Source organism: Crotalus tigris, unplaced genomic scaffold (assembly GCF_016545835.1).
Source record: "Crotalus tigris isolate CLP2741 ecotype Arizona unplaced genomic scaffold, ASM1654583v1 scf7180000018590.67127310178:1205815, whole genome shotgun sequence".
NCBI classification, from domain to species: domain Eukaryota; kingdom Metazoa; phylum Chordata; class Lepidosauria; order Squamata; family Viperidae; genus Crotalus; species Crotalus tigris.
Genome location: NW_024097092.1, coordinates 86,145 through 110,794, shown reverse-complemented (window position 1 = coordinate 110,794; position 24,650 = coordinate 86,145). Strand labels below are relative to the sequence as shown.

The window sequence follows — 24,650 nt, the reverse complement described above, 5'->3', positions numbered from 1 at the left end:
GGAGCCGCCCCATTGCATCCCTCTGTCCTGCTCTCTTTGCTTGCCAGCGTTTACGAGCATCCTGGATGTCACCAGGCTGTGAGTCCTCACTCTCCCCCTCAACCTCCCAGCACAGCTGTGTCTCTTTCTCAGACTGCAAGTCTTGGAGCTCCTTGGAGCCTCCCTCTGATGTCACTCCAGGCCCCTCCTCCTCCTCCTCCTCCTCCTCCTCCTCCTCAGACTCAGCTGCCGGATCCATAGGCTGGCAAGGAATCACAACAGAAGCTCACAAAAGGGGATCACGTGACCTGAGGACGCTGCGGCTGTCATAAATACGAGTCGGTTTGCCAAGCACCTGAATTTTGATGGCAGGGATGCTACAAGTGTGAAAAATGGTCCTAAGCCACCTTTTTCCAGAGCTGTTGTAACTTCGAACGGTCGCTAAATGAACAGATGTAAATCGAGGACTGCCTATTTCTCCTCTCCTCCCCGCTTCAAATCCCCCGAAGTGGGAGAGAGAGTGTCCATGTTCCTTTTCTACGTAGCTCAGAAGAGCTAGAAACGGCGAACAGGCGGGCAGGAAGACTTCGACAGGCGCATCGCTGATCAAAGGGGCTTTTCCCTGGCCAGCCCCATCACCTGGCCCCAAAGTCTGGAGACCCTGGACAATGTCGGGGACCGAAAGCCTCCCTTACCTTACTCCCGCGTCTTCCTGCAGGGCGCAACCGGACCCCAGCAAAGAGGAAGGCAAAAAGGGGAATCTAGAACCGCTTCGCTCCCGGAGGAATTTCTCGTCTTCCAGGTGAGTTGTTTTTTTTTTTAAGATGGCGAAGAAAGCTGCTCTAAAATGTTCAACCAAAGAAAGTGAGTTGGGGAGAAAATGGCTCGTGCAACCCTAAAGGCAATTTTTTTTTTTTTAATAAGCCTCCAGCCGTGGAAGGAATAGAAGTAGCCTCAAACAGGCCATTTTTAATCCTTTCCTTCTTTCTTTCTTTCTTTCTTTCTTTCTTTCTTTCTTTCTTTCTTTCTTTCTTTCTTTCTCTCTCTCTCTCTCTCTCTTTCTCTCTCTCTTTCTCTCTCTCTCTCTCTCTCTCTTTCTTTCTTTCTTTCTTCCTTTCTTTCTTTTTAAATAATGATTTGGGGCTGGTTTGGAACCCCGTTCTAGTTCAGGATCAAGAAAGCATCTTCAGTTTTAAATGGCTTTTATCTCACGGTGCTGCTGTCTGCGCAAAGAGGAGATGGGCTCGCTCTGGATGCGAGGGGCGGGAGTTTAACTGGGACCAAGATTCAAACAAGTCTAATTTAATCATTCATTGGTCCATCCACTAAAAAAAAAAAAAGACAACAAAAATTAACAATGGATTCCGACCAAGCAGATGGACCTTAAGAAGGGAAGCGCATGTATAAACGTATCCCAACTAGCCTTTTTTTAAAATTTGCAATGGGTTTTTTTTTTTTTTGAGCAGTTGGTAAGCGCATTTTGGGTTGGTCTGAAATCCAAACAATGTAAAAAGAACTGTCTACGTTTTTTATTTTGGGGGCTGGGGGTTTTGCAGCCATCAAATTCTCCACCATTCAATGCATTTTTCCTCCCGTAGCTACTCTTCTAGTTGCTCTGATCCATCCGTTTTATTTTTGCAGTCTTTCAGGGAACCAGTCAACTCCCTTCCTTTTGCGCTACCAAATTCAAGCCGTTTGCTAACCTCCATCGTGGGGCAAGTTCCAAATTGAAGTACTGTTAATTCAGAAAATATCTATATACCTATATCTATATCTAATGTCTGTCTGTCTGTCTGTCTGTCTCTCTCTCTCTCTCTCTCTCTCTCTCTATCTATCTATCTATCTATCTAATCTCTCTCTGCCCCCCCTCTCTCCCTATCTCTCTCTGCCTCTCTCTCTCTCTATTTATCTAATCTCTGCCCCCCCCTCTCTCTCCCTATCTATCTAATCTCTCTGCCTCTCTCTCTCTCTCTGTCTCTATCTATCTATCTATCTATCTATCTATCTATCTATCTATCTATCTATCTATCTATCTATCTATCTATCTATCACATGGGGAGGGACATCCACCCTTAATTAAGAAAATACATATACATATATCTATATATATCGGAAACTACTCTAAAAATCTGAGTCACAGGTACATTTATTTGTAAAAAAGACATACTAAAATACTGATTTCCGGGACAAGAGAGTTTTATTATGTACTAAGCTTTCATTAGCCATTGTTAACATTGTCAAAGTGTAAGCTAACATTAGGAAGACTTTGTTTTTATAGTCTTTTAAGTGTCGGTAATTTGACCTATTACGCGCTCGATGGCCAAATATATATATAGAACGTGAAATTGATGATCTTTTATTTTGTAAATTATAGAAAAAAGAACCAGGAAATCGCTACAATATTATATATTATATATATATATATATTATTTCTATAATTTAGAAAATAAAAGAACATCAGTTTTACATGATTCAAAGCTAGCTACAATTCTCTGGAGGAGGGGAAAGTGCCCTCATGAACCATATGCAAATCTCGATGTGTTTATGAGTCTAAGACTTGTAGGAAAAAAAACAGAGAAAAGAACTACGAGAAAAAAATGAGTATGACCCCAGGCGTGTATTTTTCCTCCAAATGCCCACGATTGGAGAATTTTCTGCCCCTGTCTCCTATAGGCATGGTATACGGTATACCGATATGTCACGTTTTACTTGTCTTTGCATGGAATATCAAACATGGCTGAGAAAAACCCCCATTCTGCTGCCCTATCAAAATATTATTAGGAGGGTCCATCTAACCGCAGGAGGAAGAACGTGGGAAGCTCACTTACTTAGCTGGTTTCCTTCGCCTTCCTTCCAGGTGTTCTTCCCCGCCGTCGGACTGCCACACCAGCAAGACGGTGAGACGGATCTTGGCTCTCTGCTTAATCTCTTTGTTTACCTTGCTGGGAAACGCCGCTCTGGATCTAAGCCAAATTCTGGAGTCCTGGAGGCATGCTGAGAAGGCCGCCAGCAACTTCTCTTCGTGCCGGAGTTTCCTGGCATTCTCCGTGTTCCACCTCCTTGTCCGAGAAGCAAATTGTCAAGGAGGAGAAGGAGGAGGAGATGGAGGAGATGGAGGAGGAGGAGATGGAGGAGATGGAGGAGGAGAAAGAGGAGAAAGAGGAGGAGGAGGAAAGATGGCGGTGGAGAACCTCTCTTGGCCAGAAGACCTGCTGAAGAGCTTGGTTGCTCTCTGCAGCCAATATGGAGAAGGAGACCCAGGCACAATTTCCTGGTGCAAGGACAACGATAATTTCAGCTGTCCAACTTACATCCCCTTGGTCAGGGAGAGGGTGAATGGCACCGAAGGAGCTGGGGTGGCTTTTCTGCAGCTCAAAATGATTTCAAGAATCTTGGAGATACTTCTGAAGCCTGAGGAGGGAGATCACCGAAAGGTGAGGTCAAATCCAGACTGGTTAGAGGTGGTCTTCCTGAGACTTCTCCTAAGAATCAAAGGTGCTGTGTTACGAGCTCAAGAAATGTCTGTCTACCCTGAGGAGGTCCAAGCTTTGTGGCATCAGCTGTCTGCTCTTCTCACTTCCTCTGTTTTTATCTCGGAAAGCGCCCAAGACTGTTGGGCTGAGCATCCCAACGTCTCCATCCTGGCCACCTATCCTGAAGGACTCCACATGGTTGCGCCTTCTTTGGGCTTTCGGTCACTCTCCCGTCCTTTCATGGATGAACTTGATGTCCTCCAGAGATGTTTGCTTCAGAAAAGCCAGGAGAAGCTTCAGAAAAAGTCCAAGGACATCATCTCCCTGATTAGCCTCAAAATCATCCTCTTGCTGATCACTAGTCTGATCTACCCGGCTGTGCTTTTCTCCTTCAAAGAGATGACCGAGTGGATCCAGAATTACGCCAGGATCCTCAAGGAACGAACGGAGGATTTGAAACAGGAAAGGCACGTAGTGGAAGACCTTCTTCATCAGATGTTGCCCAAATCCGTGGCCAAACAGCTACGGAAACACAAGCACGTAGAGGCAGAAAATTATGACCAGGTAAGACACCAGATCATATCTGAAGGGATCAGACAACTTTAAGGTTCCTGATTGATCGTCCCAAAGGTGCTTTTTACAGGAGGCAACTGGACTTCCTTTTTTCTCTTTGAAGACGTTTCGCTTCTCATCCAAGAACCTTCTTCAGCTCTGACTGGATGGTGGGGAGTGGAAGGAGTTATATTCCTTGCAGACAGCTGGTCATTTGCGTCCTTTTAGAGAGTCGTTTAGGCCACCTGGAGGCTTATCTGTGTCTCCAGGGTCACCTGAGTGATGCAAATGGGTGGGGAGCCTTCTTGGAACTGCTGAAAGGACTGTTGTAGACTGGAGATAGATGATGCCACATCCCTCCCCCTCTGTTGAGAGAGGGCTGTTCAGTTTTGACCCAGATGGCTTCTTTGACCCCTCTTTCAAACCAGCAGTCCTCTCTGTCCAAAATGTGGACTCTGCTGTCTTCAAAACGGTGGTTTTGGTCCTTTAAATGCAGATGGACTGCTGACTCTTGTCCTGATGGGTTTGTTCTCCTATGTTGTGCCATGCGTTTATGAAGCCTCCAAATGGCATCAACCGCTCGCTAAAAGGATGCAAAGGACCAGCTGTCTGCAAGGAATATAACTCCTTCCACTCCCCACCATCCAGTCACAGCTGAAGAAGCTTCTTGGATGAGAAGTGAAACCTCTTCAAAGAAAAATAAAGTCCAGTTGCCTCGTGAAAAAAGGACCTTTGGGACAAGCAGGACCGGGATAAAGGAGATTCTCCATAAACTTCCTGACTGACTATTGCACAATTCCGTTCTATAAAAAGCAGAATCAATAAGAGAGAGGTGAGACCCAAAGGAAAATCACAACCCCTTGATGTGGGTCTGGGGGTTATATTAATAGCTTCAAGCCTCCTTGTCCCTTCCATCCACAATTCTGCCTAGGAAATAATGACTCTCTTTATATCTGATTGGCCCATAATCAAAGAACTTTCAAATTGTCACATAATTATTAACTCTTTGTTTTTCACTTTTTTGGGGGGAGGGCATCTCGGTTCTCAGCTGTTCCCCTCTCCCATGGGGAGGGATACCCCCCCTTAATTAATTCCCCCTGTCCAATTAGTCTGCATTTCCTTGAGTGCTGCCATCATTATCCTAATTGGTCAATTACAGTATAGGTACAGCCAGAGGAGGTATATGGTATCAGAAACCATCTGGAAATAATGGGGAAATTAAAAACAGGACATCAAGCGATGGATAAAATCTGGCTAGGATAGCAGAAGTTGGAGCAGGAGAGGACAAATAAGGTTTCTCTCTCCAACAGATAACCATAAAAGCAAAAGACATAATTTTACAAAGCTGGTGAGGTTGTTTATTGCATGTTGTGCTGCTCATTTCCAATTTGGGTGCCATCTTGGGGAACTATGCAGAGTCCCAAGAACGATGTAGTAGGGCAGTGTTTCCCAAACTTGACAATTTTAAGGCATGTGGACTTCAACTCCCAGAATTCCACAGCCAGCAATGCTGGCTGTGGAATTCTGGGAGTTGAAGTCCACATGCCTTAAAATTGTCAAGTTTGGGAAACACTGTAGTAGGGTGCCAAAATCACCCTGTCACAGATGTCCTCTCCAGCTCTCACCCCATCTGATTTTCCCACAATGCTTCTGAGCTGCTGCCACTTCAAAGCATTGTGGGAAGACGGAACGGCTGGCAAACCTCCATGGAACGGTTGCTGGAACTGGGTATGTCTAGTCTAATGAAGAGAAGGACGAGGGGTGACAGGATAGCAGTCTTCTAATATCTCAGGGGCTGCCCCAAAGAAGAGGGAGTCAAGCTATTCTCCGAAGCACCCGAAGGCAGGACAAGAAGCAACGGGTGGAAACTAATCAAGGAGAGAAGCAACCTAGAACTAAGGAGAAACTTCCTGACAGTGAGAACAATTAACCAGTGGAACAACCAGCTCCAGAATCGGTGAATGCTCCAACACTGGAAGTTTTTAAGAAAAGACTGGACAGCCATTTGTCTGAAATGGTGTAGGGTTTCCTGCCTGAGCAGGGGGTTGGACTAGATGACCTCCAAGGTCCCTTCCAACTCTATTTCTGTTATTGTTATCATTAAAGAGAGATCCAGCCTAGAATTAAGGAGAAATTTCCTGACAGTGAAAACCATCAGGAGAACGGAAGTGGCCTTCAGAGATTGTGGGGGCTCCATCATGGGAGGCTTTTAAGAAAAGACTGGACAGCCACTTATCTGAAATAGTCTCTAGAGCAATGCTGGCTGTGGAATTCTGGGAGTTGAAGTCCACATGCCTTAAAATTGTCAAGGTTGAGAAACACTGCTCTAGAGTCTCCAGCTCAAGCGGGGATTGGACTAGATGACCTCCAAAGTCCCTTTCAACTCTATTATTCTGTTAAAGAGTCACTCCTGTTTGGAAGGGCTAAAAATCCCCCCTTCTGCCTCCTGGAATTAAGAAGAAATTTCCTGAGAGTGAGGATAGTTAACCAGTGGAACAGAAGTTCTGGCTATTCTATTCAGGTCTATCCTGATTGATTAATCCAAGAGAGAAGCAACCTGGAATTAAGGAGAAACTTCCTAACAGGGAGGACAATCAACCAGTGGAACAGCTTGCCACCAGAAGTCATGGGTGCTTCATCACTGGAGGTTTTTAAGAAGAGACTGGACAGTCACTTGTCTGAGATGGTCTAGGTGAGTCTCCTGCTTGAGCAGGGGGCTGGACTAGAAGACCTCCAAGTTCCCTTCTAACTCTGTTATGCTGTTAAACAATCACTCCTGTTTGGAGGGGCTAAAAATCACCCCTTCTGCCTCCTCCTCCTCCTCCTAGGTGACCATCTTCTTTTCGGACATTGTGGGGTTTACCACCATCGCCGCTTCGTGCACCCCGCTGCAGGTGGTGGAAATGCTCAACAACCTTTACATCTGCTTTGACACCAGGATCGACTCCTACGACGTCTACAAGGTCAGCCCCCACCTTCTTCTGCGGGGGGGGGGGGGAAGCGAGAAAGCAGGGGCAGGTTTTGCTCCCGGTTGGTCCCTGTAAAACAAAAAACAAACAAACCCCCAAACAAAGATAGTCCTCGGCTTACAACCCAGCTGGGCCCAAAATGTCCATTGTTAAATGAGACACGTTAAGTGAGTTTTGCCCCATTTTAAGACCGTTCTTGTCACGGTTGTTAAGTGAATTGTAGCGAGCCAGCCAGTGCAGGTCACTGATTTTCCCTGGGGCCAACAAGGTGGAAACCATCGGAGATGCCTACATGGTGGTGAGTGGTCTGCCCGAGAGGAACGGCACTCGGCACGCCCACGAGATCGCCAAGATGGCCCTGGACCTGGTAGCTGCGGTCCGGCAGGTTGCGATTCCCCACCTGCCGACTAGCAAGCTGGAGTTACGGGCCGGGATTCACACAGGTGAGCCAACCGTTGCTTCACACCTGGGGTGGCGGGTGGGGTCCATCGGCCACGCGTGTGTCTCAACCTCTCTCTTTCCCACCGATCTGGCAGGAGCCTGCGTGGCTGGCATTGTTGGGCACAAAATGCCCCGATATTGCCTCTTTGGAGATACGGTGAACACAGCCTCCCGTATGGAGTCAACCAGCCTACGTGAGTAGATATACCTTGAGGGTGGTATGGAGTGGAATGGAATGGAATGGAATGGCATAGAATAGAATAGAATAGAATAGAATAGAATAGAATAGAATAGAATAGAATAGAATAGAATATGGAATGCAGAATAGAATAGAATAGAATATGGAATGGCATAGAATAGAATAGAATAGAATAGAATAGAATAGAATAGAATAGAATAGAATATGGAATGCAGAACAGAATAGAATAGAATAGAATATGGAATAGAATAGAATAGAATAGAATAGAATAGAAATAGAAAATATGGAATGGAATGGAATAGAATAGAATAGAATAGAATAGAATAGAATAGAATAGAATAGAATAGACAAATTGTAGAATATAACAACAACAACAACAACAACAATAATAACAATAGTAATAAAGTTGGAAGGTACCTTGGAGGTCATCTAGTCCAACCCCCTGCTCAGGCAGGAAACCCTATATCATTTCTGACAAATGGCTATCCAGTCTCTTCTTAAAAACTTCCAGTGTTGGAGCATTCACTGCTTCTGGAGGCAGGTTGTTCCACTGGTTAATTGTTCTAACTGTCAGGAAGTTTCTCCTTAGTTCTAAGTTGCTTCTCTCCTTGATCAGTTTCCAACCATTGCTTCTTGTCCTGCCTTCAGGCGCTTTGGAAAATAGCTTGACTCCCTCTTCTTTGGGGCAGCCCCTGAGATATTGTAACACTGCTATCATGTCACCCCTCGTCCTTCTTTAAACTAGACATACCCAATTCCAGCAACCGTAGTTTCAGTCAAATGTATAAATCCATTTTATTTAATGTAAATAGAGCTAGGTTAGCTGGGTCCAAGGATCAGCAGCTGCCTAGATTCCTCTTTACAGTCCTCGACTTACAACAGTTCATTTAGTGACTGTTCAAAGTTAAACAGTACTGAAAAAACTGACTTATGACTGTTTTTCACACTTACGACCATTGTAGCATCCTCACGATCATGTGATCAAAATTCAGGCGCTTGGCAACTGACTCATACTTATGACGGTTGCAGTGTCCCCTGGGGGTCACGTGATCTCCTTTTGTGACTTTCTGACAAGCAAAGTCAATGGGGGAAGCCAGATTCATTTAACAACGTAGCGACTGCAGTGATCCCTTTAACAACTGGGTTGAGAACGGTTGTAAAATGAGGCAAACCTCACTTCACAACTGTCTCGCTTAGCAACCGAAATTTTGGGCTCAATTGTGGTCATCAGCTGAGGGCTGCCAGTATTCAGAATCGTGAGGACTAGACGCTTAGCTTACTTTTGAGGAAGTTAAACGACGACTTGTGGATAAAGTTCCTGTTTTTTTTGTTTTTTTTAATGCAAGCCTCAGGCTTGGCGTCTAAATTTATTGTGGATGAAGGGCAATTGCTTGCACTGTTCTCCGTTGACTGGGAGCGCAAAGGCAGCTCTTTAAAAGAGCATTTTTTGATGATTCCCCCCCCAGCCCAGAAAATACACATCAGCTCAGCCACCTACCAGGCTCTGCTTGAGGACGACACCTACGACATTCAGCCCAGGGGAGAAATTGAGGTGAAGGTTTGTGTTTTGCTTATTATTATCATCAATCAATTAGAACAGAGCTGAAAGGGACCCTGGAGGTCTTCTAGTCCAACCCCCTGCTCAAACAGGAGACCCTATGCCAGGGGTAGGCAACCTTGGCTCTTTTATGACTCGTGGACTTCAACTCCCAGAATTCCTCAGCCAGCATGGCTTAGCTTGGAAACCTCTCCCTTTCCCCTCAGCATGGCTGGCTGAGGAATTCTGGGAGTTGAAGTCCATGAGTCATAAAAGAGCCAAGGTTGCCTATTTCTGGCCTAGGCCTAGGCCACTTTATGACTCATGGACTTCAACTCCCAGAATTCCTCAGCCAGCCTGGCTCAGCTTGGAAACCTCTCCCTTTCCCCTCAGCGTGGCTGGCTCAGGAATTCTGGGAGCTGAAGTCCACGAGTCATAAAAGAGCTAAGGTTACCTACCTCTGGCCTAGGCCGCTTTATGACTCAATTGACTTCAACTCCCAGAATTCCTGAGCCAGCATGGCTCAGCTTGGAAATCTCTCTCTTCCCCTCAGCATGGCTGGCTCAGGAATTCTGGGAGTTGAAGTCCACGAGTCACGAGGGGCCATAGTTCCCCCATGCTGGCTCAGGAATTCTGGGAGTTGAAGTCCACGAGTCATAAAAAAGCTAAGGTTACCTACCTCTGGCCTAGGCCGCTTTATGACTGGTGGACTTCAACTCCCAGAATTCCTGAGCCAGAATGGCTCAGCTTGGAAACCTCTCCCTTTCCCCTCAGCGTGGCTGGCTCAGGAATTCTGGGAGTTGAAGTCCACAAGTCATAAAAGGGCCAAGGTTGCCTACCCCTGGCCTATACCCATTTCAGACAACAATTTCGTCCCTGGAAATCTCCTAATCTGCTGCTTTCCCACTTTACATTTTTAAAAGCTTTGTCCCAGGTTTTTTTCTTCTTCTCAAAGCTAAACCCAGGGATTCCTCCTTTGTGTGTAATTGGCTGATTACCCCTCTCTCTGTCTCTCTCGGAGGGCAAGGGGAAAATGAAGACTTACTGGTTACTGGGAAATAAGAACTACAGTGTCCAAAACGACAGCCTGGTTTGCCACTGGAACCCGGGAATGTCTCAGAGAAAGAAGGCAGGGCAGAGCGCGGCTTCTGGGCAGGAGGTACGCCGCTGAAAAGTCGCAAAGGAGAGGGATGGGACCCTCGAGGTCATCCAGACTGACCCCCGGCCAAGCCAGGGCTCTTCTAACCCCACCGTCCCAAATTTCAGTCCGGTTTACCTGCAGGGCAAGAAGGGTGGAAATATTTTGAAACTGTTAGACGTGGACATTTTTTTTTTCCCTCTTGAAACCCAACAGCTCAGCACCGGTACCGAGAGGAGTCTGGACAACGAGCAACTCACCATCGCTTCTCAAACGCTGCGCCATCCTGCCGTCCGCGCTGGGGTGCAGCCGGGCTCACCCGCTGGACGTGAGCGAGACTTCCCGGGCCCCCTAGAGAGTCTCAAGACCCTCCCGCTTCACCCAGCCAACCCCTCGCAATTCCATCCAGGTTGTGAGAAGCCTTCGCTGCCGGGGCAGGTGAAGGAAGCTGAACTGGGGTCAGCCAGGCGATTTTCCAAGGACATCCAAGATTTTAAGGCTCTCTGAAACTCAGAAGCGCAGCAGCCTGCGCTTAGAGGGAGCGACCACCAGGGGTCAGCCAAGGCCCAGCTGTGGTGCCGTGTGTTATTTTTAAATCTGCATTTGATTTGGTTTTAGGCAGTTGGGAAATATCTGAGCTGGGCAGGGGAGCATTTGCAAGCAAAACGTTTTTGGGTGGGGAGTGCTTTGAGATTTCGGGGTGACGTGCACCACGGTTTGTTGCATCTGAACGGCTGCAGGTTTGGGGTGAGCTGTGAGGATTGCAAGCCAAAGCTTTTTGTGCTGCAAGGTTTTTGCTTTTCCAAATGGCATCTAAAATTTTCCCTGGTTTCTCCTGCCTTGTCCAGGGGGCTGGACTAGAAGACCTCCAGGGTCTCCTTCAGTCCTACTTCTATTCTATTCATTCTAGTTTCTTCTACTCATTGTGTTTTATCCTATTCTAATTCTGCTCTAATTCTATACTTACTCTATTCTATTCTTTTCTGTTTGTCTAATCTGGTCGCGTCTAGTCTAGTCTATTTTTAATTCTATTCTGTTCTGTTCTATTCATTGTGTTCTATCCTATTTTAATTCTGCTCTAATTCTATACATACTCTATTCTGTTAGTCTAATAGCTTGCTTTCAGAAATCGTGGGCACTCAATCACTGGAGCTTTTTAAGAAGAGACTAGACAGTCACTTGTCTGAAATGGAATAGATTCTCCTGCTCGAGCAGGGGGCTGGACTAGAAGACCTTCAAGGTCCCTTCCAGCTCTTTTATTCTGTTCTGTTCTGTTCTGTCCTGTCCTGTCCTGTTCTATTCTATTCAGTTCTGATCTATTCTATTCTATTCTGATCTATTTTAATTCTATTCTCTTCTATTCTATTCATTGTATTCTATTGTATTTAATTCTCTAATTCTATACTTCTTCTATTCTGTTCTGTTCATCTAATCTAGTTAAGTCTTTTTAATACTATTCTATTGTATTCTGTTCTATTCTATTCATTGTGTTCTATCCTATTCTGAGTCTATCCTATCCTATTCTGATTCTATTCTATTCTATTCTATTCCATTCCATTCCATTCCATTCTATATTCTATTCTATTCTATTCTATTCTATTCTATTCTATTCTATTCTATTCTATTCTATTCTATTCTATTCTATTCTATTCTATTCTATTCTATTCCATTCCATTCCATTCCATATTCTGTTCTATTCTATTCCATTCCATTCCATTCCATTCCATTCTATATTCTATTCTATTCTATTCTATTCTATTCTATTCTATTCTATTCTATTCTATTCTATTCTATTCTATTCTATTCTATTCTATTCTATTCCATTCCATTCCATTCCATATTCTGTTCTATTCTATTCCATTCCATTCCATTCTATATTCTATTCTATTCTATTCTATTCTATTCTATTCTATTCTATTCTATTCTATTCTATTCTATTCTATTCTATTCTATTCTATTCTATTCTAACTCCATTCCATTCCTACTTATACTTCTGTTTCTAAAGCAACTCCACACTCCCTGCTCCCTTCTTTTTCTTTCTTTACAGTTTCTAACTTCTTCTTCATGCTGGCTGGAGGATTCTAGGAGTCGCAGTCCACCCATCTGAAAAGTCAACATAGTTAAGAAACACTCATGTAGACAGTGGCCCGCTCAGCCTGCTTGCAAAGGCTCTGTGCTGGAGGCAGTGGTGGGATTCAGCCGGTTTGCACCACTTCGGCAGAGCTGGTCGCTAATTTTTTGTTGCCCGGGCCCAGAATGGACTTCCGGAAGCGGCATCCACCCAGAGAACCGGTTGTTCCCCTATCTGAATCCCATGATTGCATCCGAAGCCTTAGGTCAGCCAGACCCATCAATCTGCAGAAGCCTCCAAGCCCTAAGTGGGCCAAGAATGGGGTGGGCAGAAATGTCTCACCCCGTTTTCGTGTCAGGTGATGCCAGGGACAGGTCCCGTGGTGGGGCTTCTGCGGGGAGGCCGGGCTGAGGAGTCTAGTCTTCGTTGTGAGCCCCGGCACGTCCGCTTGAACCTGGGCCAGGCACAGCGGTCAGGAGACTGCAAAATAAGACGCCCAGCGCTGGAATCTGCCGACCGTGGCTGCTCTCCTAATTTGGAGGTTTGCTACTATCTTTCCCAGGCCGAAGGCCGCAGAGATGGGGAGGTCTACGGCTGGCCTTGAACCGTACCTCAAATTAAACCCGGCTTTAAAAGGAGATCCGACAACTGATCAAGGAGAGGAAGAAGTGGGTCAAACTCGGAAAGCTAATGAAATCTCCCACCTCTGCTCGCTGTCCTATGGTTGAATTTTCTGCCTCATCAGATAATAATAATAATAATAATTATTATTATTATTTTGGTTCTTTAACCCTGTATTCAGCTCTGGGAAGGAGGGGGGAGGGTAATGGAGGGGTGGGAGGGGGGGAGTATTTTATTGTAAAACTTTAAAAATTTTCAATAAATAATAATAACAATAAAGTTGGAAGGGACCTTGGAGGTCATCTAGTCCAACCCCCTGCTCAGGCAGGAAACCCTACACCATTTCGGACAAATGGTTGTCCAGTCTCTTCTTAAAAACTTCCAGGGTTGGAGCATTCACAGCTTCTGGAGGCAGGTTGTTCCACTGGTTAATTGTTCTAACAGTCAGGAAGTTTCTCCTTAGTTCTAGGTTGCTTCTCTCCTGGATGAGTTTCCATCCGTTGCTTCTTGTCCTGCCTTCAGGGGCTTTGGAGAATAGCTTGACTCCCTCTTCTTTGGGGCAGCCCCTGAGATACTGGAAGACTGCTATCATGTCCCCCCTCGTCCTTCTTTTCGTTAAACTAGACATGCCCAATTCCAGCAACCGTTCCTTGTATGTTTTATCCTCCTGTCCCCTGATCATCTTGGTTGCTCTTCTCGGAAGTTTTTCCAAAGATCTCAACATCTTTTTTTGTAATGCGGTGACCACCACTGGATGCAGGTATTCCAGGTGTGGCCTTACTAAGGATTTATAAAGCGGTATTTATACTTCCCCTGATTTGGATTCTGTGCCTCTGTTTATCCAACAAAGGATTGTATTGGCTTTTTTTTTGGCTGCTGCTGCACACTTCTGTGGCAGCCTGCTTTCTTGTTACCGCTGACTCTTCCAAACACAATTTCTTCCTCCAGTGAATTCCCCCACATGACACGGCCACAAATAAATGAGAGGTGTTATGCTCACAATACATGCTTGTGGGTCACTTTTGCTGTCCAAGGAATACACAGGCGCCTTCTCCAGCACCAGAAGCAAAAACAAGTCCCGTCTTTTCTTCGCATCCAGGAAATTACCAGTTTTCAACCTATCTGGATCTTTAGAGATTTCCTCGGCCCAAAGTCACAATCGGACCAATAGGAATCCTAATCACTGGGATTTCCCAAATCCTGAAATCAGAGCTTGCTTAATTACAGGTGCCGGGAAAGAGCGATGGGTGGTTAGTTTAGAGACACCAGGAGCTGCTTCACAAAAAGTTTTTTTTTTTTTAGCTTCATTGAATAATCTGGCTAACACATCCTTTTCAGAACCAGCTAACTACCACAAAGCTGGTTTTATATATATATGTAGGTCTTTGGTTGTTTGGGTTTTCTCCCGCGTAAAATTGGAAGTGTCTTGGCGACGTTTCGACGAAGTCCCATTCGTCATCTTCAGGCTGGTGTTTTCAGCTTCGTGCTTCCAATTTTACGCGGGAGAAAACCCGAACAACCAAAGACCTACATACAAACACCCGCGAAAACCTCAGAAAACATATATATATAAACCACCTTTGCTGCTCTTGATTTTTTTCCCAGTAAAATGTGGCGATGAAGGAAAGGCACGCTTTTGACTGGAAGAATTTTATTTCCAGGGATATTTTAAAGCTGCCCCTCCAAACACATAAATTTAGCACTCTGTATCAGAGATCAATAGAAAAGCAGAAATAAGACAATTGATCAATGTTATTCCGTTGGCAATACATTTATCTTGCCCTTCATCCCGGTTTTATGGGCGAGGCTTCCTCTTCTAAAGCAAATGACTCCAAATTAAAAAGTTAAAATAAAAGTTCAAAGCCTGGTTGTTGATTTTACAGTCTCAAAAACAAATCTATTCATTATAGGGTGAGCTGACAAAGTTGTACCCTTTTCTCCCCAAAAAGCTTTTTTAAAAAGTGTCTTTAGCCCCCCCCCCATCATCTGTGTCAAGAGTTGTATTTTATGCTGCCTGGATCTGAAAATTTTCATTTTCCCACAAGCTTGGATCAATCAATCAATCAATCAATCAATCAATCAGAATAGAACTGGAAGGGACCTTGCAGGTCATCTAATCCAACCTCCTGCTCAAGCAGGAGACCCTATACCATTTCAGACAAGTTTTTAAATATATATTAATCTATTAAAATATGTCAATATATATAGACACAGAATACCAAAGTTGGAAGGGACCTTGGAGGTCATGTAGTCCAACCCCCTGCTCAGGCAGGAAACCCTACACCATTTCAGACAAAGGGCTGTCCAGTCTCTTCTTAAAGACTTCCAGTGTTGGAGCATTCGCCGCTTCTGGAGGCAGATTGTTCCACTGGTTAATTGTTTTGACTGTTAGGAAATTCCTCCTTAGTTCTACGTTGCTTCTCTCCCTGATTAGTTTCCATCCATTGCTTCTTGTCCTGCCTTCAGGCGCCTTGGAGAAGAGATTATTTTATATACAACATATTTGGAAAATATGCATGTATGTATTGCTTTTTTTCATATTCTGGATTGGGGACTTAACTTCATATTATACGTTGGAATGGAGGGAATCCATTAAGTGTTTGACATTTTTCTTGGACTTTGGCTCAGTTTTGCTTTGCTTTTGATTTTAATTTTTCTGGGGCAATTTAGTCTCCACAGACAGAGATGGAAAAGCAAAAAGAGGGAGGAAGGTTCCTGGCCCCTATTTACTGGAGAGAAATAGGCATATCAGGACCAATTCTATTCTAAGAAGGTGTCGGCTTGTTTCTGCAGAGAGGTGGCTAAATTTAGAGGGCCCTCCCCACCCTGGGTGATTTTAAAGACACCCTGGAGAGACACCCCCCACCCCAAAACAGTTGTGGAAAGGGAGCCTCACCAGTCAGGAATGTGGCCCAGGAAATGCTTATATGGGCCCTGACCGAATTCTTGCTGGCCAATAGGGAGAGCTACAAAGAAAAAAAAGAAAAAGAAATAGAAGAATGTTGGGCAAAATAGGGCAGAAAGCTGGAATGTAGTCAAACTACTGTGTATCGGCAGGCGGCACAGCGTCGCCTCAGTTGTGAGGTTGGCATGTCGACATAGGACAAGCTCTTAGTTCAGCCAGATAGGAGAAGCCGGGGAAAGCTGGCTGGCGGGTGAGCAGGAACGCCACCCTGAGTGCGAAACACACCGTTCCAGCATTATTTAGCCCGGGAAGGAAGGAAAAAACAGTGAGGAACTGGATGGATTATGGAGATGTACAGAAAAGTGACTGGCCTGAATGGGGAGGCACCCTCTAGGCCAGGGCTCCCCAACCTATGGGCCATGGCTTACTGGCCACCAGGCCGTGGGACAGGCTGGCCAGTGCGTGCATTCACCCCCACTCGCACTAGCGCACACATGCAAGCGGGGCTAGCGCCTGTGCAAATGGGGCCACTAGCGCCTTGTGGGTTACGTGGCCTGTTTGTGCATGCGTGTGGAGGGTAGCAGCAGTGGCTAGCACCTGCACGCCTACGCAAACGGGGCTGCTAGTGCCATGTGGATGCCTGTGGCCACATTTCTGTGCGCGCACACACACACACGGGTGCACAAATTTCCCAGCTGCTCCCTTTCCCTCTGGGCTGCCAGCATGAAAAGGTTGGTGACCTCTGCTCTAAGCCACGGATGGGCATTGAAATGCACAAAGCAGAAGGCTGCTGAAGTTGGCATCCCCAGGATGGGCACGATCCAGGCTGCCAGGGTAGAATTCAGCTGGGGCAGGAGGGTTAAAAATCCAAATCAAGATTCTTGCAAAGCTCAGCAAAGAGATGGGTGACAATTCGGGTCTATAGACCAGCTCCAGGATGCAAAACCCATCTTCAAGAGTAGACCAGTGGTTCTCAACCTTTTTAATGCTGCGATCCCCAACCGGTTGTAAGTCGAGGACTACTCTACTGGTCGTAAGTTGAGGACTACTCAACTGGTGCAGCACCGTTTGCAGAATGGGACTTTTGGCGGGCTCGGCAGGGCAGAAACAGCCTGGACAATTCCGATTGGCTTTGGAAAGCCAAGAGAATTAGACTCTATTCAAGAGAGTCTATTGTATTGGCTTTCAAAAGCCAATAGAATAAAAGGGAGTAGCACAGCTAAGGAAAAGGGGGAAAAAATGGCGGACTGCGTTGTTTGGCGACCCCGTGAAATGGTCGTTCGACCCCAAATGGGGTCCCGACCCACAGGTGGAGAACCACTTCTCTAGAGGGCATTTGGGAAAATACCCCTCTGGAAAGAAGGGGCTCTGCTTCTTGTGGGAATAGGAATCTTTCTTTTTCTTTCTTTCTTTCTTTCTTTCTTTCTTTCTTTCTTTCTTTCTTTCTTTCTTTCTTCTTTCTTTCTTTCTTTCTTTCTTTCTTTCTTTCTTTCTTTCTTTCTTTCTTCTTTCTTTTTCTCTCCCTCCCTCCCTTCCTTCCTTTCATCTCTTTCTTTCTAGGCTGGTGCTTTAGCCACAGGGCTCTCCAAACTTGGGCACTTTTAAGACTTGTGGCCGAGGAATTCTGGGATTGAAACAAGTCTTACAAGTTGCCAAGTTTGGAGACCTTTGCATTAGACCAAACTGTTTTGTTTCTTCCTCCCTGAATTTTGGAGACCGTCTTTGTTGAAAGGAAAATCTCCACCAGGGTCCAGTCCAAGCCGGGAATAATCAAAATGGAGACTGCTTTAGAAAGAAGGCCGTAGTTTATTGAAGAGCAGAGCCAGGCAGAAAGATGGCTCTTCAATGCCTTGGTAAGGCCACACTTGGAATACTGCATCCAGTTTTGGTCACCACGATGTAAAAAAGATGTTGAGACTCTAGAAAGAGTGCAGAGAAGAGCAACAAAGATGATCAGAGGACTGGAGGCTAAAACGTATAAGGAACGGTTGCTAGAATTGGGTATGTCTAGTTTAACGAAGAGAAGGACGAGGGGGGACATGATAGCAGGATTCCAGTATCTCAGGGGCTGCCCCAAAGAAGAGGAAATCAAGCTATTTTCCAAGGCGCCTGAAGGCAGGACAAGAAGCAACGGATGGAAACTAATCAAGGAGAGAAGCAACCTAGAACTAAGGAGAAACTTCCTGACAGTGAAACAATTAACCAGTGGAACAACCTGCCTCCAGAAGCGGTGAATGCTCCAACACTGGAGGTTTTTAAGAAGAGACTGGACAGCCATTTGTCCGAAATGGTGTAAGGTTTCCTGCCTGAGCAGGGGGTTGGACTAGATGACCTCCAAGGTCCCTTCCAACTTTACATTACATTACATGTACCAGGGAGTGGTGGGTTTTTATACCTTCTTGGACTTTTGTTTGAAGTTGTTCCTGTGGCCTGAACTTTGACCTGAGTCTGAATGTGCCTTTCTGCTATTCTAATGGTGGTGGGTTAATCCTATTATGTCTCAAAAGGTCATATCCTGCTTCCCTGGGGCTGTGGCTGATGACTGTTGGATTGTTGGTGTGAGGGACTGTTGATTCTAGGGATCTTTCTTCCTAATCCCAGCTTTCTGGCTCCAGTCTTTCTGACAAGATCATCACATCTGCATTTCTGCAGACCCGGTTTCTGTCTGGGGCAGAGAGACTTGGGGTGGGGTTTCTGCCTTTAAGATCCTTTGGGGAAATATATTCTGCCTTTTTAACATTTCCCAAAATATTCCTTTCTCTGGAGTCTTCCCACACCTTCATTTTTTTAAACAGAAAAATCAATTTTAAATATATTGAGCGATAGAGCAAAGAGCCGAACGCAGCTGGATGAGACACGGCCATATTAGACCCTCCGGGGACAGACGGCATCTCCATTCTTGGTCGCCCAGAGGACCCGGCCACCCCCTGGTTTTTCCAGGGTGGGTGAGGGAGTGTTCAGTCAGAGACTTCCGCACATTCTCACACCTCAACACCCAACTGGAATGCAGCGTTATCCCTGGGGGGCTGAGACCACTAGAGAATCCTCTGCAGGGAAGCTAAACGCCACCCGCGGCGCCAGGCATTTGAGGAGGGACTGAAAACTCTGGAAAACCTTGGGATGCTTCGGGGAAGAAGTGGGTTAGAGTCGGCACAAGGGGAGGGGGAGAAAAGATCCTCGGTTCCTCCGCAAATGCCACTTTGGGGAAACGCCCTTTAAAAAAGCAAAGGGATAATAAAAAGCATATATTATTTTTTTTGTGCTGGAAACAGAAAACTGCAGGGGTTCGAGGGGATTGGACCTAGCGGCTGTTTCGCTCAAGAACTGCTGTTGCAAAAAACCCCATTTTTCTACGGAAAGGATGGTTCGTTTTAGTTTAACGAAGAGAAGGACGAGGGGGGACATGATAGCAATGTTCCAGTATCTCAGGGGCTGCCACAAAGTAGAGCGAGTCAAGGTATTCTCCAAAGCACCTGAAGGCAGGACAAGAAGCAATGGATGGAAACTCATCCAGAAGAGAAGCAACCTAGAACTAAGGAGAAACTTCCTGACAGTTAGAACAATTAACCAGTGGAACAACCTGCCTCCAGAAACGGTGAATGTTCCAACACTGGAGGTTTTTAAGAAGAGACTGGACAGCCATTTGTCCGAAATGGTGTAGGGTTCCTGCCTGAGCAGGGGGTTGGACTCGATGACCTCCAAGGTCCCTTCCAACTTTATTATTATTATTATTATTATTATTATTATTATTATTAGATTACTTTCATTTTGGAAGAGGGAAAGTTGCGCCCTCAACAGCGAAGTCTCCATCCCAAGCTCACGTTTCGGTGGAGATCTTTGAACTCAGCAGTTACAGATCGTCCTCGATTTAAAAACAGTTTGTTTAATGGCTGTTCGAAATTACAACAGTCCCGTGACTGTTTCTCACACTTACGACCATTGCAACATTCCCCCAATGGTCACCTGATCAAAATTCAGATGCTTGGGAACAGATTCATACTTACGACGGCCGCAGTGTCCCGGGGAGGGTGTCATGTGGTCTCCTTTTGCGATCTGACAAGCAGCCAGTGGGGGAGCAAGATTCGCTTAACAATCCTGTGATTAACTTCACAACTGTGGCAAGAAAGATTGTGCCACGGAGCCAAGCTCATTGAACAACTGTCTTGTTTAGCGACCGATATTTTGGGCTCAATTTTGGCCGTAAGGCGAGGACTATTCATATTTCAACCAGCTGGATAGATGATAACCTTACCCTTTGCTGAACGCAAAACTCTGCAGGACCCTCCTGGCATGTTTAACCACAGAGACTCCCCTTGGAAAACCCCTCAAAATAAATTTCATTTTTGAAGCAGGAAACCTCACCGAGGGAGGCTTCAGTTTTCATTCCTGTTTCCTGAAACGCTTTGCAAGAGGCTCAGGGTGGGAACACTGGACCCTCTTTAGGCAGAGGGCTCTCCAAACCCAGAGGGGGGGCTGTAGGGTCCTTCTGGGAATAAGAGGGGAGGGGGAGAGCATCAAGCCGCAGAGGTGTGAACCATGAGATGACAGCTAGACTTATCAGCTCCCCTCACCCAGACTCCGGCCTGCAGCCCCTAGAATTGCTTATCAAGCGTCTCCAAAGTGTGAGATTTCAAAAGTCCGTCTTCTAATCAGCAGTGATGACAAGCCACTGTTCTGACATCTACATACACGCACACACACACACACACACAAACATATGCTGCTCCAGTCCTGCAGCATACAGGCGCATGGCTACTTCTAGGAAGTGGCTTGTTGCTGTTTTTTCCACGGAGGGGGGGACCCCTCTGACTCTAGTTCATCCAGCATCTTTTTCAGTAATAGAAGATTCGGCAAAGGGATGTGGGAGGATTTGGGAGGGTGGTTCCTGTGGCCCCGTCCCTGGGGGCCGTGGAGAATGGGGGGAGGCTCATCAACCTGACCCTCCCCACTTACCAGGCCTACTCCGGCCCCTCGTAAATCCTTTAAGCAGAGCCATTCCCATTTAGGACAGCTGTATCTCCACTGTGGTCCATTCCTGGCAAAGCAGCTGGGCAGGGCGAAGTGGGAGACTTTGCAAACAAGATTCAAGTTTTTAAAAAATGAATCCAGAAAAATTATTGGCAAAGGACTCTAAGAAGAGCTCTCTCTATCTTTCATCTGTCTGTCTACTTATCATCCATCTATCTATCTATTTATCTATCTATCTATCTATCTATCTATCTATCTATCTATCTATCTATCTATCTTTCTATCTATCTATCTATCTACTACCTATCTCATCATTTCTATCACCTATTATGTATTTATCCTATCTGTCTGTCTGTCTGTTTGTGTCTATCTGTCTGTCTGTCTATCCATCTATCTATCTATCTATCTATCTATCTATCTATCTATCTATCTATCTATCTATCTATCATCTATCTATCTCATCATTTCTATCATCTATTATGTATTATCCTATCTGTCTGTCTGTGTCTGTCTGTCTATCTATCTATCTATCTATCTATCTATCTATCTATCTATCTATCTATCTATCTATCTCGTCATTTCTATCTATTATGTTTATCCTATCTCTCTCTCTCCATCCATATCTATCCACATCTCTCTCCTCTGTGTCTCTATCATCTATTATGTATTTATATCTGTCTGTCTGTCTGTCTGTCTGTCTGTCTGTCTATCTATCTATCTATCTATCTATCTATCTATCTATCTATCTATCTACTGTATCCATCCATCCATCCATCCATCCATCTATCTATCTATCTATCATCTATCTATCTATCTATCTATCATCTATCTATCTATCTATATCTATCTATCTATCTATCTATCTATCTATCTATCATCTATCTATCTATCTATCTATCTATCTATCTATCTATCTATCTATCTATCTATCATCTATCTATGATAGTGAACTGAGTTTTGGCTCATTTTATGGCTTTGCTTGCCACTTTTGTTAAGTGAATCATTGCAGTTGTTAAGTTACTAAACTGTCAGAAGGTTGCAAAAGGGGGTCGTGTTGACCCTGGGGGGACACTGTGACCCTCATCAATATGAATCTGCTGCCAAGCATCTGAATTTTGAGCAAGTGACCCTGAGGTCGCTACAACAGTTGAAAGTGTGAAAAACAGTCATATCCCTTTTTTCCAGCGCCCTTTTAACTTTGAACGGTCACTAACAAACTGCTGTAAGTCGAGAACTATCTGTAGTTTCTGTTAAAGACGCAGCCCTTGAGGCCCCAGTCTGCAGATTACTATTTCAACTGAAAACCCAGTTACTTACCTTCCTGACAACCCATTATTCTTCAGCAGGAACAACACACCTCCCACCCCCCACCCCTTGGGGTCTGCCTCTGATCAACACCCAAAGCACCACTATGTGCACGACAAACATTGATTGCACACCTGATGCATTGAGTCTCGGGAGGCAGAAAGGGCACCCGTTAATTCTCTTGACCTTTTTTCTCAACGGAGGCAGACCCCCCTCCGCCTTTAACATTTATAAAGGACAAACCTCGGGGGCACGGTCGATGCCCCTGTGTGCCCCAGCTATTCACAGGGCCCAGCTGGCTCCGGATGGGGTCAAGGCAGAATTAGAAAGAGCGGCTGGACTGAAAGGTGGCAGTTCGGCTCCACGATCCTGGATGGAAAGGTTAAAACTCTAGCCGAAAAAAAGGGGCCGGGAGACTCAGCAGGGGGAACCTCCAGGTGCCATGGCAATCTACCTGAACCGCTGGCACAGAACTAACTGCCGTGCCTGCCACAGGGTAAGCCGCTGACCCAGCCCTCTGCTCTTTCTTCTGTTATTTATAGAAATGACCAACTGCCCCAAGCAAAGAGCCAAATAAAGGAATGGAATGGAATGCAATGGAATGGAATGGAATAGGGTAGGGTAGGGTAGGGTAGGGTAGGGTAGGGTAGAATAGAATAGAATAGAATAGAATAGAATAGAATAGAATAGAATAGGATAGGATAGGATAGGATAGGATAGGATAGGATGGGATGGGATGGGATGGGATGGGATGGGATGGGATGGGGTAGACTATATAATGGAATGGAATGGAATAGGATAGGATCCTTCTATTCTAAGCTTCAATGTTCCCATTTTTTGTGTGTTTCTAAAGGGTGCAATCCAAATTTCCTGATTTTTTTTTTACAATTACACCTCCTTTCCCCCTGGGATGTCACCACCACTGGAGAAGCCCCAAATCTGGGTCTGTCACTTTGTGGGACCTGGGGTGTGTGTGTGAGAACAAGCGCAGCTAACAGCTGGTTTTTCTCCTGCGGTTCCTAAGTCTTTGCCAGCTCCCTTCCCGGCTGCAAACGTGGTAAATGAATCTGGCAAAATTCGTTCAGAGTTTCCTGCCTTGCGGAACAACCCCCTTCTTTGGTGCCACGTGGCTGGGTGCCACGCCGTGGCAGGAGAAAAAGAGGGGTGGGAAGAGGAAGGTATTTTGCTTCTGAGTGGGAAGGAGCCCTCCGCGCCTCTGAAAAATCAACGGTCGAAAGGAAGGAAAGAAAATAAAATGAAAGGAGAGGAAGGCAGAATTACAGCTTTCAAGCTGGGGTCTCCCTCACAGGGCCCAGGATCATCCAACAGGTGAGGCTCCCTCCCCTTCCATCATCCTCACTCCATCAGCCTGCCTGGGCTCGTGTTTCATCCAGGTTTTTTTTTTTTTTAAAAAAATGCCAAGCTTCTCCTGCTTAATTTTTTTTAAAAAATAGGCAAGGGAACGGAAAGATTTTCCTTCTCCAGCTGCCTCAAAACTTTTAGATAATTTTCATTTGAGAACGGAGGAGAGATCCCCTTGATTCTCTCTCTCTTCCTCTTTCTCTCTCTCCCTTCCTCTCTCTCTCTCTCCCTCCCTCTGTCTCCCTTTCTCTCTCTCCCCGTTTCTTTGTCTCTCCCTTTTTCTCTCCTCCCTCCTTCTCTCCCTTTTTCTCCTCCCTCCCTCTCTCCCTCTTTCTCTCCCTTCCTTTCTCTTTCTCTCCTTTTCTTTCTCCTCCCTCCCCTCTTTCTCTTTCCCTCTCTCCCTCTCTCCCTCCTTGTCTCTCTCTCTCTTTCTCTCTCCCTCCCTCCCTCACATACACTCTCTCTCTTTTCCCTTCACAGCATGTCCGCCCAAACCTTCTGAAAAATTGATGGACGGTTTCCCGTTGGAGAGGCAGGCAGAGGGGCCTCGTGAAGCCCCCCACTGGGAAGTCACGGGGAGACCCCAAACCGTGCCAGGGCAGGGGAGCCTCAAGATGCTTTATCCTGGCAGGGTGGAAGACGGGAAACGGCCGCCCTGCGTTCACACAGATGAGACGGTCAGCTTCCCAAATCGACCCAGGCCTTTTAACGAAAGGTCATCGTATTCCTCTTCTCCTCTTCTCCTCCTCCTCCTCTTCTCCTGCTCCTCCTCCTCCTCCTCCTCCTTTTCTGCTTCTCTTCTCCTCCTCCTCCTCTTCTTCCTCCTCCTTCCTGATCCTCTTTTTTTTTCTCCTCCTCCTCCTCCTCCTTTCCTGCTAGGGCTTGCTGCTAGGAGGCTGGCCAGAGAGGAAATGGATCTTGATTATCCCCCCTCCTCTTTCCCTGCTTCTCCTCCTTCCTCTTCCTCCTCCTCCTCCTCCTTTTCCTTCTATTTTCCTTTCTTTTCTTCTTCTTTCCTGCTTCTCTTCTTCTCCTTTGTCTCCTCCTCCTCCCCTTCTTCTTCTTTTCCTTCTTCTTTCTTCCTCCCCCTTCTTTTCCTTCATCTTCTCTTCTTCCTCCTCCTACTCCTC

At 45.8% G+C, this 24,650-nt stretch overlaps 1 protein-coding gene across 2 annotated transcripts; it reads left to right on the top strand.

The window, feature by feature from the left end:
- The first annotated feature begins 370 nt into the window (after positions 1-370).
- LOC120313282 lies at positions 371-13,162 on the top strand. Of its 2 annotated transcripts, XM_039355026.1 has the most exons (9): positions 371-781; positions 2,837-4,016; positions 6,833-6,967; positions 7,242-7,416; positions 7,510-7,608; positions 9,080-9,171; positions 10,172-10,309; positions 10,505-10,726; positions 12,336-13,162. In XM_039355026.1, the coding sequence occupies exons 1-9, from the start codon at positions 648-650 to the stop codon at positions 12,393-12,395; spliced, it is 2,235 nt and encodes a 744-aa protein (XP_039210960.1). In that variant the 5' UTR covers positions 371-647; the 3' UTR covers positions 12,396-13,162. The 2 variants fall into 2 exon arrangements, with proteins under 2 accessions (XP_039210960.1, XP_039210961.1); XM_039355027.1 differs by lacking the exons at positions 10,172-10,309; positions 12,336-13,162 and having other exon boundaries at positions 10,505-11,493.
- The last annotated feature ends 11,488 nt before the right edge of the window (positions 13,163-24,650 follow it).

Bases quoted from the DNA above. Each gene is read 5' to 3' on its own strand.
- LOC120313282 (XM_039355026.1), top strand. From the start codon at position 648: ATGTCGGGGACCGAAAGCCTCCCTTACCTTACTCCCGCGTCTTCCTGC. The intron at 4,017-6,832 runs GTAAGACACCAG...TCCTCCTCCTAG, and splicing joins AGGCAGAAAATTATGACCAG to GTGACCATCTTCTTTTCGGA. The intron at 10,727-12,335 runs GTGAAGGAAGCT...CTTTCTTTACAG, and splicing joins AGCCTTCGCTGCCGGGGCAG to TTTCTAACTTCTTCTTCATG.